Source organism: Babylonia areolata, chromosome 31, assembly GCF_041734735.1.
Source record: "Babylonia areolata isolate BAREFJ2019XMU chromosome 31, ASM4173473v1, whole genome shotgun sequence".
NCBI lineage: Eukaryota > Metazoa > Mollusca > Gastropoda > Neogastropoda > Buccinidae > Babylonia > Babylonia areolata.
Window position 1 is genome coordinate 17,334,368 of NC_134906.1, and position 15,104 is coordinate 17,349,471.

The following is a 15,104-nucleotide window of genomic DNA, read 5'->3' on the forward strand; positions in this document are numbered from 1 at the left end:
GGGAACGGGGCGACCGTTTCGCTCTCCATACACATATTTAAGGATCGCGCGTACTCAAACTAACTAGGTCAACCGTTCATATGTGAACGGTTGACCCACTTGATACCTCCTCTCAGTACCATCCAAAAAGCTAACTAGGTCAAACGTCCATATGTGAACGGTTGACCCACTTGATACCTCCTCTCTTTAAGGAGTCTTATGAACCATTTGGCTCTCCATACACATATTTAACCATCATTTTTTTATCTAGTGATTTGGCTCTCCATACACCTTTTTAAGCCGAAAAAAACGATCGCGCGGGTTTTTCGTTTTTATGGTTTAAGGCGTTGTTGCGCCTTATGGGCGCTTAAATCCGTTACATATAGAACCCCCATCCCTTATACTACTAGACATTGTTTCTTTTCGTACGAATTTTCTCATCACCACCTTGTTTCTTTGTGAATGAGGTACAAAACATCAGTGCAGACACACAGTCACTGACCACAGAAGCCAACGCTTCAGGCCACACGGTGGTCATGTGGCAAACAGCCAGGTAGACGTCAACATGACCGCCACACTCCATTCGGCTGATGACCTCCCACTGGGCACACAGGGCTCCACTCTGGGCCACACCGTCACTGCCTCAGAGCGGAACAAAGTCAGCAATTGATATCAGTCTGAACTCTGTCTGACTGGGGTATGGGGACGGGGAAATCAGGAACAGAAATAACATACAACATGCCAAGTCTGTGTCAGAATGAAATGCAAATATAATTATCAGAAACAGAGGAGTCAGTTTGACGAGCCTGGGCAGAACCAGTGTCAATTAAAGGAACACTGGATTATTCAAGCGAATTGCTTCTGCTTCAGGGATGGCCTCAGCGGTTATAAACATGACTTCATCACTTCTGCCCTCCCTGCAGCGGCGCTTGGGGGTGACTGTGACTCGTTATTGGTCAATGTCATCGACTGTTAAGAGTCAGCGTTTAGATCAGTTGGACGACAGCCATGAATCACTTCAGGTATATCGGATTCGCGTCTCTCCTCATGGCATTTGATGCTGGGCAGGGTACGAAGAATCAAATAAGGAAATCCATATTTCAACTTGATTTGAATTACAAGCCACATGGACTGAAACAGAAGTGGATGAATTCGTCTTCACACTTTATTCATTGCCATCATCTTTGACTTGGTTAGAGTTTTACATGGACTGATGAGATGTGCGTGAACTGGTCTGGTGAATGTTGTTTTATTAACTTTTCAATCTATCTGGGTTCTCTTCTGATGATTTTAAGAATGACGGGTAATCAGTCCTGGAATGGCACCTTAGCGGTCAGCTCTCCAATGAGTTATTTGAGTTGGGGTTGCAGACAATCTTACTGATTTGCAGTATATGCGTGTAGTCAATACTATCCCTTCAAATTAAGTGATTCACTTCACCTTCACCTCTCCCGTAGTCTGGGTTCAGACCGTTAGTATCAATTCCGTAAATGCATTGCACGATGATCGGCTCCTTCGGGGACTGCCTGTGTGACGTGTTCAGAACGTCCAGGAGACGGAGGAGGTCCAGGACACTGTGGGTCACCTCCCCTGTCCACGCCTCGTGGTGCAGCACACGGACCTCACGGCGCTGGTCCTGGGGACAGTGGTGCCGGTCAGTACAACGGTGTGATACAGACACCAATACACTTTAAATAAATTGGTACATCCCGCTCTCCCTTGCAAATATTATTTTTCCAAATGAGTGGATGGCTACAATCAAGATAAACTTATCATCAGCAGAGAAAACAGTTTTAAAAAAAAGTTTGTAATACATGCATACAGTGAAAACTGCCAAATCCAAAATGACGAATACACAATTTACCAGAACTATCAGTGTTTGACAAATCAAGTAGAAGTATTCTTTGTGTATCACTTTCGTCATTGTGAGGAAATGATCAGGATTTCAACGAAAGTGTACTTCTTGCAAGCATCTGTCTCTGAACCCGATATTCTGGAGAAAGCAATGTTTAAACTGTACAACGTTTCTTATTCCATCGTCAACGCCATGCCTTTAATGTCTTTACTGTTTCTAAAGAACAATTCTGACATTTCTACACACATGCTCAAATTGTGGTACTTTTTTCGTTCAAAGCTGCAACCTTAGGTCACAAACCAAATGCAAGTTGTTAACCCCCCCCCACCACTTCCCAAACACACACACCCGTCCGTCCATCTCCGCAGCAAAAAACCCAAAACAAAACAAAACAAAAAAACCCCAACGACAACAACAACAAATTTGACGTGCAAAAGTCACTCACTGTAATCCACTATATTTCGTTCAGTTCCTGGTCCCTCTGTAACAACTCGTAATATGGATAACTGTTTTCTGAATGTTGGTATCACCTGCATATCAAATATGTGGAACACCTGATTAACATACATGGCTATGGCTGGGGCAGTTGTTAGGGCGGGAGGGGGGTACCCCAACTCAGTCTCGGTACTGAATAAAAGAAAGAAAAGGCAGATTTGCATAAAGATGACAGATTTACTCACAGTTCAGGGAGATATAGAAGAGTTCACTCACCGCTTTCTTCATGTCCACGGTGTAGCTAGTGAGGTGTTTCCCCAAAGAGGTCTCTGCCTTCAGGCTGATGGTGTAATCTCCAGTCTTCACTGGCGCCTCAAGTCTGGGCCAGTAGCGGCACAATCCCTGCAGAACGTGAACACTGGTGACGAAGTTTATCGACATTTGTGGTTTGGGTCCCGCACACACTGGACATGGAAAACACCAGTGACAAACTGTCAACACGACACAGTTGAAAACATTTCACACACTGGTCATGGAAGACTCCAATGACAGACTGTCAACACGACACTGTTTTATACATTTCACACACTAGTCATGGAAAACAGCAGTGACAAATTGTCAAACACGACACCGTTTTATACATTTCCGCCCCTTCTCTTTTCTGGGCGAAACAGTGCACGTCAAAACAAGCGTGATATTGATGGTGCCAGTGACGTAAGTGTGGACAGAAATAAAATAACGCGACCACGGAGCTTTTGGTAATTACTGAACATGCACTTTTTGTGAACAATGATTCTTATAAGTGAATCATGAAACTCGTGCCTTGTGATCTCTCTCGGTTTGGTCTTGACGGGATTTCCGCCCTGAGAAATCCCTTGTGGTCTTAGGGGCTGTAAAAGTTGTCACGAGAAATGGGAAAAGATAAAAGATTTTTTTCTGTTTACTTCTTTCTGCACGCCAACAGCCGCTTAATGTGTACCTTGTCACAAGCTTCACAATATCAAATGTCTTATTCTGCTGGGGTCTGTGTAAATACATATCCGACTTATGTAGTTTTTGTCCCTCCACCTGATCTCTTTCACACCCTGTGTCCCTCCACCTGATCTCTATGACACCGTGTGTCCCTCCACCTGATCTCTATGACACCTGGCGTCCCTCCACCTGATCTCTATCACACCTTGTGTACCTCCGCCTGATCTTTATCACACCTGGTGTCCCTCCACCTGATCTCTATCACACCTTGTGTCCCTCCACCTGATCTCTATCACACATGGTGTCCCTCCACCTGATCTTTATCACACCTGGTGTCCCTCCACCTGATCTTTATCACACCTGGTGTCCCTCCACCTGATCTCTATCACACATGGTGTCCCTCCACCTGGTCTTTTTCACACCTTGTGTCCCTCCACCTGATCTCTATCACACCTTGTGTCCCTCCACCTGATCTTTATCACACCTGGTGTCCCTCCACCTGATCTTTATCACACCTGGTGTCCCTCCACCTGATCTTTATCACACCTGGTGTCCCTCCACCTGATCTTTTTCACACCTGGTGTCCCTCCACCTGATCTCTATCACACACCTTGTGTCACCCCACCTGATCTCTATCACACACCTTGTGTCCCTCCACCTGATCTCTATCACACAACCTGTGTCCCTTCACCTGATCTCTATCACACACTTTGTGACCCTCCACCTGATCTCTATCACACCATGTATCCCTCCACCTGATCTCTATCACACACGTGTCCCTCCACCTGATCTCTATCACACACCTTGTGTCCCTCCACCTGATCTCTATCACACAACCTGTGTCCCTCCACCTGATCTCTATCACACCATGTATCCCTCCACCTGATCTCTATCACACACCTTGTGTCCCTCCACCTGATCTCTATCACACAACCTGTGTCCCTTCACCTGATCTCATTCACACCTGGTGTCCCTCCACCTGATCTCTATCACACCTGGTGTCTCTCCACCTGATCTCTTTCACACCCTGTGTCCCTCCACCTAATCTCTTTCACACCTGGTGTCCCTCCACCTGATCTCTTTCTCACCCTGTGTCTCTCCACCTGATCTCTTTCACACCTGGTGTCCCTCCACCTGATCTCTTTCACACCTGGTGTCCCTCCACCTGATCTCTTTCACACCTGGTGTGCCCCCACCTGATCTCTATCACACCGTGTGTCCCTCCACCTGATCTCTTTCACACATTGTGTCCCTCCACCTGATCTCTTTCACACCTTGTGTCCCTCCACCTGATCTCTATCACACTTGGTGTCTCTCCACCTGGTCTCTTTCACACCCTGTGTCCCTCCATCTGATCTCTATCACACCCTGTGTCCCTCCACCTGATCTCTTTCACACCTGGTGTCCCTCCACCTGATTTCTATCACACCTGGTGTCCCCCACCTGATCTCTATCACACACCTTGTGTCCCTCCACCTGATCTCTATCACACAACCTGTGTCCCTTCACCTGATCTCTATTACACCGTGTGTCCCTCCACCTGATCTCTTTCACACCGTGTGTCCCTCCACCTGATCTCTATCACACACCTTGTGTCCCTCCACCTGATCTCTTTCACATCTGGTGTCCCTCCACCTGATCTCTATCACACCGTGTGTCCCTCCACCTGATCTCTTTCACATCTGGTGTCCCTCCACCTGATCTCTTTCACACCATGTGTCCCTCCACCTGATCTCTTTCACATCTGGTGTCCCTCCACCTGATCTCTATCTCATCTTGTGTCCCTCCAAATGATCTCTATCACACACCTTGTGTCCCTCCACCTGATCTCTATCACACCTTGTGTCCCTCCAAATGATCTCTATCACACACCTTGTGTCCCTCCAAATGATCTCTATCACACACCTTGTGTCCCTACACCTGTCCAAGGGATACAATGGTGGTGACGTGCCAGCTGTCCACCAGTCTCCACAGGTCCACCACGGTGTCCGGCAAGGGAAGCTGGGTCACTATACTGCCCCGTGCTGACAGGAACGTCTGTGGACAGATGGACACACAGTAATTGACTGACCCATGTCTGTAGACAGATGGACTGACTGACCCATGTCTGTGGACAGATGGACACACAGACTGACTGACCCATGTCTGTAGACAGACGGACTGACTGACCCATGTCTGTGGACAGATGGACTGACTGACCCATGTCTGTGGACAGATGGACTGACTGACCCATGTCTGTGGACAGATGGACTGACTGACCCATGTCTGTGGACAGATGGACTGACTGACCCATGTCTGTGGACAGATGGACACACAGTGACTGACTGACCCATGTCTGTGGACAGATGGACACACAGTGACTGACTGACCCATGTCTGTGGACAGATGGACACACAGTGACTGACTGACCCATGTCTGTGGACAGATGGACTGACTGACCCATGTCTGTGGACAGATGGACTGACTGACCCATGTCTGTGGACAGATGGACACACAGACTGACTGACCCATGTCTGGACTGATACAGAGTCATGGAGTGGTGACCAAGTGGTGACACGTCGGACCAGGAAGCGAGTGAACACATGTTCGAGTCCCATTTCCAGGCCGGAATTGGCACCCCCCTCCCCCCCCCCCCTCCTTCCACTAGAACTAGACTGTGTGCTGATAATATCGGTGCTAGTCATTCGAACGAGTCAATGAACTGCGGTCCCGTGTGCAGTAGACAGCACACGAAAGAAAACGCACGGCAACAAAAGGGTTGTCCCTCGTCGAAAATACAATGCGATACACTTGAAGATACAAAAACGAGACAGTGGCGCTGAATTTGGTGCGGCTCGCTTTCTCCATGGACAGTAGCCCAAATTTCATACAAATCTGATGTGACAAAACGCAATACAATACAATACTACGCAACGCTTCACAACACAACACAAAACAGCACAACACAGCACGGTACAACACGCCACACCACACCACAAAACAACTGACACGTTCTGACAGCTATTTCCACAGATGCACGTGTAGTGCTGTCCTCAGACAGACACACTGGCATGCCATACACTGCCTTGCTCCTCATCCGTCTCGAGGTAGGGCCTTTCTATGTATGTGTGTGCTCACTGACGACAGTGCACGTTTCCTTGCATTTCAACGTGACGCATACACACGCTCTGACAAACATTCACATACTCACACAAACACACTCACGCACGCAAGCACACAAACACACACAGAACAACCTACATACAAACACTAAAGGTACTTGCCGGCATGCAGACAACATTGATGTACTGATTCCGTCCCTTGACTTGCTCAGTGATGTACGTAAGGTGCTTGTCATCTGCAGGCACACACACACACACACGATTTATCAACGACCAAGCGCCTGTTATTTAACGAGAAACACACACAACTTACCATTCAACGTTTGAAAATGTCCCAAACCCAAAGTGATTCTTCTGTCATGGGAAGTAATAACGGAGAGACAGTTGCCTACATGCTGCACGCAAGGTGTTTCTTCCCTTTCCATCCATGCATTCTGTGAGCTAGAGCTTTAGAATGATGCTTGTAACTTAGCCATTACCTTCCGTTTGCAAATGGTTATATAATACTATCTGCACACACGTGTGCGGTGATCCATTTACAAACCAAATGCATTACGTTACCTGGCAGAACGTGTGGATTTCTGTTCTTGTGCTGGTTCTGCTCCAGGCTGGCTGCAGTGTGGGAGGGGGCAGCGAGACGCGTCCTCACCTGGCACAGCCTCTGCGGAACAAGGGGAACAACTTCATATCAGGTGTCAGGCAGCACAGCCACCCAGGAAGGGTCTGTTAAAGTAATCTACAAACAAGAAAAAAAATTCTGAATATAATTGGAAACACAAGAAAAAGTCGCGAGTCTTTCTATTCAGAAGTACCAGCCGTACCAATCGGATCAGCACCTTTGTTCTCTCTCTCTCTCTCTCTCACACACACACTGCAGCACACCTCAAACTCGGCATTCACACGTGGCAGTGGCTTGTCATGGCGGAGGGGAAGACACGATCAAAGGACGAGGTGTCCAGTCTGGAGTCCCCGCTCATGTAAGCTTCCAGCAATGCCTCGTGCAGAAACTGGTACTGACACAGTGACATGCATCATCTCTGTACATCAGTTTGCCCGTCAACAAGGTGAATTAATTCTCTCTCTCCCTCTCTCTCTCACACACACACACACACACACTGTACACTGCCCCAGTAACTTGTTCTGCACCCTGTGACACCTGTAGTCCCTGAGGCTGCTGACAGTGCCGTACACAGAGATGCTGTCTTCCTGTTGACTCTGCTCCATCACCACGTCCAGGGCGATGTACGTCCCTGTTCGGCCCACACCGGCACTGCACGGAGACACACCTCACTTTCAGACACCATGCTTTTGGTACAATGGTTTAGATAGAATTTTATATCTTGCTTTTGATATCGCGCTTCAAATACCATGTTGTAGATACGACAGTTAAGATACCATGCTTTATATATCACAATTTAAATACCATATTCTAGAGACCGTTCATTAAATATCACGACTGAGATCCCATGCTTCAGATATGCTCTGAATACCATGAATTACATGCAATACGTTAGATATCATATTTTTGATACTATACTTCAAGTACCATGTTTTGTCCACAACCATTCGTCAACATGCTTCTGATACGGTGCTTTCTGTGCCGTACACTGTCTGCCATGCCTTATAACATATGCTTTATGTGTCATGTTTTATGTGCCATGCCTTATATTACATGGTTTATGTGTCATGCTTTATATTCCATGCCTTATATTACATGGTTTATGTGCCATGCCTTATATTACATGGTTTATGTGCCATGCTTTATATTCCATGCCTTATATTACATGGTTTATGTGCCATGCTTTATATTCCATGCCTTATATTACATGGTTTATGTGCCATGCCTTATATTACATGGTTTATGTGTCATGCTTTATATCCCATGCCTTATATTACATGGTTTATGTGTCATGCTTTATTCTCCATGCCTTATATTACATGGTTTATGTGTCATGCTTTATATTCCATGCCTTATATTACATGGTTTATGTGCCATGCTTTATATTCCATGCCTTATATTACATGGTTTATGTGCCATGCTTTATACTCCATGCCTTATATTACATGGTTTATGTGTCATGCTTTATATTCCATGCCTTATATTACATGGTTTATGTGTCATGCTTTATATCCCATGCCTTATATTACATGGTTTATGTGCCATGCCTTATATTACATGGTTTATGTGTCATGGTTTATATTCCATGCCTTTTATTACATGGTTTATGTGTCATGCTTTATATTCCATGCCTTTTATTACATGGTTTATGTGTCATGCTTTATATTCCATGCCTTATATTACTTTGCGAAGGTGAGGAGGAATCCAAAATAAAACTGTATTGAATTAATCAATTAATTAATTAATATATATATTTATTTATCTGTTTATTTATTTATTCATACGTTTATTCATTCATCAATTCCTGAGTATTATCAGTTAGCTTCAACAAGCATATCATGGTACATGTTCCAGCTAGCAATGGCCCAACGAACAGAGAGAGTGATTTATTCAACAGCAGCGTGTTGATCAGTACCTCACCTGCAGTGCACCACCAGAGGCGGGGCAGTGGGGCTGCGGGGAGCACGTGCTGTGACGTAACGCCAGAAGTCAATGAGAGGGGTGGTGGTGGGCACCTCGTGGTCCTTCCACTGCACGTAGTGGTACTGCCTCACCTGCCGTTTGTCTGGGCCCTGTGTGCACAAACATGTCACATTCACAGTGGAGTGGGAGAAGGGGGGGGGGGGGGGGGTCGTAAAAAAACACGAGGGTTTACAACGGTGGTGAAAACCTTGGCAAGTGAACCCTGACTCCGCGCTGTTTTGAGTGACAGGTTGGTGGGAGTGCAGACACCAAGAAAAGAGAAGTCAGTTCTGCTTTTCACTGTCTCGTACCATTGGTTGGTCACTGCTGTTTTGGTACTTGGAATGACCAGACCGATTTCATTTTTTAGCTTCGTGAAGGCGACAGTCTTGTCTCTTTTTGGCTGTATCTATACCAGTCAGATCTAGTCATCATGAAGACTCCACGCGTTATTGTTGGAACGACAACTGAGTTCACAGAAGATACCTTCCCACGTCCAAAAATTCTTCTTTGCAGGGGATCAGAAGGATAACAGCAAGATGGGTCATGAAATCACACACCACACATAGACACCAAACACACACCACACACACACATTCCCACACCACACCACATACACACTCTGCCACACCACACCACACACACTCTGCCACACCACACCATACACACTCTCCCACACCACACCACACACACACCACACCACACCAACACAACCCCCCCCCCCCCACCCACCCCACATTTTTAATGGGGTAGGGGGGTAGTACCTGGAGTTGCCCCACACTGAAAGTCCGCACGACAAAGTGAGCTCTCTCCTCCTCTTCAAGTCCCGTCACCTTCATGTGTCCCGTGCTGAGTGATTTCCCTTCCGCAGGCCAGTACTTGTGACACTTGGGCTGAAACAATTCTGCTGCAGTGGTTTGCGTTCTAGCAATTTATATTCAGCAAAAAACATGTCTTTGTTGTTATAAGCTGCTAGATCGGTACTTACAGCAGAGTACTGTACAAGCATCATGGAGATAGTTTGAATGAAGGATTCCTTCGTGCAGACTGTGCAGTGTGTAAAGCTCTTGTTTTGTAAGGCGAATTTGTCTCTTGCCATTTGACATTGTGGAGTTTGAAAGTATTTGGACAACTTGTTTGTTTGTTTTTTTGTTTGTTTGTGTGTGTGTGTGTGTGTGTGTGTGTGTGTGTGTGTGAATGTGTGTGTGTGTGTGTGGTGTACGCTGGAAATGGCACTGACGAATTACCTCCAAAGAAAACCACATTATGACCTGAACTGACCATGTCTCCATCTTTGAGGTTGGTGAGCATAATGATGTCAGTGACCCCTTCCTGCCACACCATGTTGGACCTGGGGCCTGGGACACCAGTGGACATGGGACATTATGTCATGTACTGTGTGTTGGACCTGGGACACCAGTGGACATGGGACATTATGTCATGTACTGTGTGTTGGACCTGGGACACCAGTGGACATGGGACATTATATCATGTACTGTGCGTTGGACCTGGGGCCTGGGACACCAGTGGACATGGGACATTATGTCAGGTACTGTGTGTTGGACCTGGGACACCAGTGGACATGGGACATTATGTCATGTACTGTGTGTTGGACCTGGGGCCTGGGACACCAGTGGACATGGGACATTATGTCATGTACCGTGTGTTGGACCTGGGGCCTGGGACACCAGTGGACATGGGACATTATGTCATGTACTGTGTGTTGGACCTGGGGCCTGGGACACCAGTGGACATGGGACATTATGTCATGTACTGTGTGTTGGACCTGGGGCCTGGGACACCAGTGGACATGGGACATTATGTCATGTACTGTGCGGTGGACCTGGGGCACCAGTGGACATGGGACATTATGTCATGTACTGTGTGTTGGACCTGGGACACCAGTGGACATGGGACATTATGTCATGTACTGTGTGTTGGACCTGGGGCCTGGGACACCAGTGAACACAGGATATTATGTCATGTACTGTGCGGTGGACCTGGGGCACCAGTGGACATGGGACATTATGTCATGTACTGTGCGTTGGACCTGGGGCCTGGGACACCAGTGGACACAGGACATTATGTCATGTACTGTGTGTTGGACCTGGGACACCAGTGGACATGGGACATTATGTCATGTACTGTGTGTTGGACCTGGGGCCTGGGACACCGGTGGACACAGGACATTATGTCATGCACTGTGCGGATCATGTCCTGACTCGTTTACAGCCTCCGTTACAGTGTTCCCCTTGTTTATGTCACGAAAGGGGGCCACACAGGGAAACAGCTGACAACAATGTTCTCCTTGTTCATGTCACGAGAGGGGGGGCCACACAGGGAAACAGCTGACAACAATGTTCCCCTTGTTCATGTCACGAGAGGGGGGGCCACACAGGGAAACAGCTGACAACAATGTTCCCCTTGTTCATGTCACGAGAGGGGGGGCCACACAGGGAAACAGCTGACTACAAAGCAAGGCCATGATGTAACCAGGTAGCCACGAAAGGAAGACCCACAACATCAGAGAGAGAGAGAGAGAGGACAAGACAAGACTTTTTTTTTATTTTTTACCGTGGATAATAGATAAGCACTAGAATATGTAGAGAAAGAGAGGTAAAGAAGTTTGTTACCTTGTGCTGCGATATACGCCTTGCCAGTCTTGTATCCCTGTTAACAACAGTTTTGTAAACTCATGGCGTCACCGGCTCAGTTTCAGTTTCAGTAGCTCAAGGAGGCGCCACTGCGTTCGGACAAATCCATATACGCTACACCACATCTGCCAAGCAGATGCCTGACCAGCAGCGTAACCCAACAAGCTTAGTCAGGCCTTGAGAAAAAAAAAAAAGAAAAAAAAAGGAAAAAGGTGGATAAAAAAGGTGAATAAATGATAAAAGAAAGATGAATGAAAAAAACACACACAAAAATACAACAAAAAAACAAAACAAAAACAAAACAAAACCAAAAAAAACAACCTACTACCACTACTAATAATATGTATAAGGTGCAAAAACTTGATGAAGTCAACTATAAGTGTACATAAATAAGTAAATGAATAAATAATTATTATAATATAAAAAAAGGTAGTAGTAGTAGTAGTAATAATAATAATAATAATAAATAAATAAATAAATAAGACAACAATGATGATAAATAAAAGCAAATAAATGTAAAACATGAAGACACACATTCACACATACACCCACACATGCATAACAGATATGCACCAAACATGCAGTTTCACAGATAAGAAAGCACAGTCAAATACACATAAACGTACATGAGCCCCAACACACACACACACACACACCACACACATTACCCTGCAACTCCTCTACCCACCTCCTCCACACACTCATTTCTAGGCTGCGTATCGCAGCTTCCACGGCAAACACACACAACACACACACACACAAAGACTCTGTTCCGTTTTGAAGAAATTTGCGCAAAGTTGGTTTGGAAATGATGCTGATATTTGTTTGATTTGCAAAGCATCGTGCTCTACCTTTCATGTTAGACTTACGGCCGCTCACTCTCTCTGCTTTTATTTCTTTGAGGCGATCGATGGTGTGATGATGGCCTTGCACCTGTTCTTTTTGATATTCTTTGACTTTTCTGAGGATTTCCGATTTTCCTAGATGTAGGCCGCTCGTTGGTGTTGCGTTAGGCTACATTTACACTAGGCCGGTATCTTAGCTCAACTAGTTGAGCTAAGTTGAGCGTCAACTAACGATATCTCCGCTCAACGTTGGTCAACTAGTTACCGAATTCAGGTTGCCTCAACTCCCTTGCGAATGCAGTTTTTTTTTTTTTTTTAAATAAGCCCCGCCTCCCCGCCACGTCACACGCGCAGCAAGCGCTGGGCGCTTTTATACAGCATTTTTACTGGCAACTACCACCAACTGCCAACAACTGTTGCGTTAACTTGTGCTCAACTTGGAAAGTTGACATGTAGTTGGTGTGGGTCTTGGCTCAACTTCCAAGATAGTATAAATAAAGCTCTCGGGGTAGCTATTCAGTCCATCTTGACTCGTCACCATGGATCGCTATTTTCTACTACGTGTTGCGAGATTTCAACATGATCTTCATCATCACCATGGCCATCACTGTGGTCTTGGGCATAGGAGGGAGGATGAGGCTGAGGATGTGAGACAACGTCCTAGGAGAACCGTATGGGTCTAACACTGGCTCACTGAGGCAAGGAGGAGGGAGCTGAGCCACTACTACAGTCTGCTGAACATAGACATGGGCAATGCTGAAACTGCTGAAGCCAGAATGTTCCGGAACTATACAAGGCTGACACCAGATGTACTCCTGGAAGTCCTGGACGCGATTCGACCCGCCATCACGAAGCAAGACACCCGTCTGCGACAAGCCATCGAGCCTGGTCTGAAGCTGGCAGTCACCCTGAGGTTCCTGGCCACAGGAGATAGCTACCACTCATTGGGGTACGCATTCCGAGTTTCATTTTCCACTATCTGCGTCTTCTTGCCTGTCGTCTGTAACGCCATCACCAACGCCTTCAAGGCAGAGGCTTTCCAGATGGAGTGGACCGAAGAGGGGTGGAAGGCCATTGCCGACAAGTTTTGGAGCCGCTGGAACATGCCCCACACCATGGGTGCGTTGGATGGCAAGCACGTGGCCATCAAGAAACCCTCTAATAGTGGGTCCCTGTACTACAACTAAAAAGGTTTCTGCTCTATCCCCATGCTGGCGCTCGTGGACGCAGACTACAAGTTCCTGTGGGTGGAGGTCGGTGGAGTAGGGCATATGTCAGACGCCCAGATCTTCCTTGAGTCGTGGCTGCGATCTGATTTGGAAGATGGTACCATCGATCGACCAGCTCCTTGCCCTCCCACAGATGATCCGGCGGACACCACCAATGTACCCTACTACATCATCAGTGACGATGCCTTCGCTCTGCGGGACTATTGCATGAAGCCCTACTCCAGGAATTCCATGGAGGTCCGGCAACTCATCTTCAATTACAGGCTGTCACGGGCAAGAAGGCTGGTGGAGAATGCATTTGGGTTGCTGGCTCAACGCTTCCGGGTGTTGCTGAGGACCATGGGGTTGAAACCACGCAGAGTGAGGGCTGTACTCAAGTGCTGCCTTGTACTGCACAACATCCTGCTCCAACGTCAGCCACCACCTGTGGAAGCAGTCGACAGGGAAGGTCCCAACAGGGAAGTGCTGCCTGGTGCCTGGAGACAGCATGTCATCTGGGACGACACACCTCAGCCACCAGCACGTCGTGCAGACAACCCTGGAAAGCGAGTCAGGGAGACTCTGGCTGACTTCTTCTGGAGTCCTGCAGGGATTGTCCCATGGCAATGGGATAAGGCCCACGTCAATGCCCCTGCGAACCTTGACGACGCTGCTGCTGCTGCTGCAGCCCCTGACACTGCTGATCCGGCTGACCCTGGACTTGCTACAACTCCTCCTGCGTCCCCACCCTCCTCTCCGGAATGAGATGCTTGTGGGTGTCTTATCAAATCAATGTTCCTTTGGGTTCCCATATTTCCCCCCAAATGAATGGCCCTTTTCAGGGCCTCCATATTTTAAAATGAAATTTATATATCTCTCTGACACATACACATACACATAGGAGAGATAGAAAAAGACAGAGATTGTGTGCTTGGGTGTGTGACTGTAGGTTGAAATGTCTGTGTGGGTGGGAGACAGACCTACAGGCAGAGAGGGAGAGGGGAGGTGGCGGAGAAAGGGAGGGTGGGGTGGGGTTGACAGAAAGGGGGGGGGGAAGAGAGAGGGGGGAGGGGAGAAGTTTGTTTTGTGTTTGTGCCTGTGGGGAGAGTAGGAAACTAGGTAAATATATATTTTGATTGGGTGGTCCTGAAAAGGGCCTATCATTTTGGCTTGCACCAAGGAACTCAAAGGTCGAGGTTGGAGAAACAGCTCGAAGATGAGGTGCTGGGGTCCTGGGGCGGGTGCCTCCTAGGTTGGGTGGCCTTCCTGGGTGAGGCTCGTAGTGGGGGTAGTGCCGCAGGTTGGAGTTCATGCATCACTGGATCCTGCATCACCCAGAAATTTAAGGGGTCGTCATCTGTCACAGACGATGACATGAAAGCAAAATTGTCCCAGGCCCACTTTTCCGCAGGTTGAAGGTTGACTCGGCCAGATCCACTCTTCCCTACATTCTTCTTTGCCTGACTAAACAAGC

The 15,104-nt window shown here is 47.2% G+C and overlaps 2 protein-coding genes across 2 annotated transcripts; both read right to left on the reverse strand.

Moving 5' to 3' along the window:
- Window positions 1-211: 211 nt before the first annotated feature.
- Window positions 212-4,592, reverse strand: LOC143276033 (uncharacterized). The gene is made up of 5 exons (XM_076580419.1): window positions 4,578-4,592; window positions 4,392-4,444; window positions 3,867-3,972; window positions 2,546-2,671; window positions 212-1,615 (listed from the first exon to the last, which is right to left on the reverse strand). Exons 1-5 carry the CDS (start codon window positions 4,590-4,592, stop codon window positions 1,397-1,399), a joined length of 519 nt encoding a protein of 172 aa, XP_076436534.1. The 3' UTR covers window positions 212-1,396.
- On the reverse strand, window positions 2,564-11,869 carry LOC143276255 (receptor-type tyrosine-protein phosphatase mu-like). The gene is made up of 8 exons (XM_076580733.1): window positions 11,557-11,869; window positions 9,688-9,816; window positions 8,882-9,033; window positions 7,489-7,612; window positions 6,904-7,003; window positions 6,505-6,578; window positions 5,147-5,278; window positions 2,564-2,671 (listed from the first exon to the last, which is right to left on the reverse strand). The coding sequence occupies exons 2-7, from the start codon at window positions 9,760-9,762 to the stop codon at window positions 5,156-5,158; spliced, it is 648 nt and encodes a 215-aa protein (XP_076436848.1). The 5' UTR covers window positions 9,763-9,816; window positions 11,557-11,869; the 3' UTR covers window positions 2,564-2,671; window positions 5,147-5,155.
- Window positions 11,870-15,104: the final 3,235 nt, after the last annotated feature.

What these genes read in the sequence shown, in the direction of transcription:
- LOC143276033 (XM_076580419.1), bottom strand. An exon ending in AGGTGTGTGATAGAGATCAG is followed by an intron (nt 2,672 to 3,866) that starts GTGGGGTGACAC and finishes CACGTTCTGCAG; the next exon opens with GGATTGTGCCGCTACTGGCC. An exon ending in CCGTGGACATGAAGAAAGCG is followed by an intron (nt 1,616 to 2,545) that starts GTGAGTGAACTC and finishes CACTGTCCCCAG; the next exon opens with GACCAGCGCCGTGAGGTCCG.
- LOC143276255 (XM_076580733.1), bottom strand. Translation starts at nt 9,762, where the DNA reads ATGAAGGTGACGGGACTTGAAGAGGAGGAGAGAGCTCACTTTGTCGTG. An exon ending in TCAGTGTGGGGCAACTCCAG is followed by an intron (nt 9,034 to 9,687) that starts GTACTACCCCCC and finishes TTGTGCACACAG; the next exon opens with GGCCCAGACAAACGGCAGGT. An exon ending in GGGACTACAGGTGTCACAGG is followed by an intron (nt 7,004 to 7,488) that starts GTGCAGAACAAG and finishes CTTGTTCCGCAG; the next exon opens with AGGCTGTGCCAGGTGAGGAC.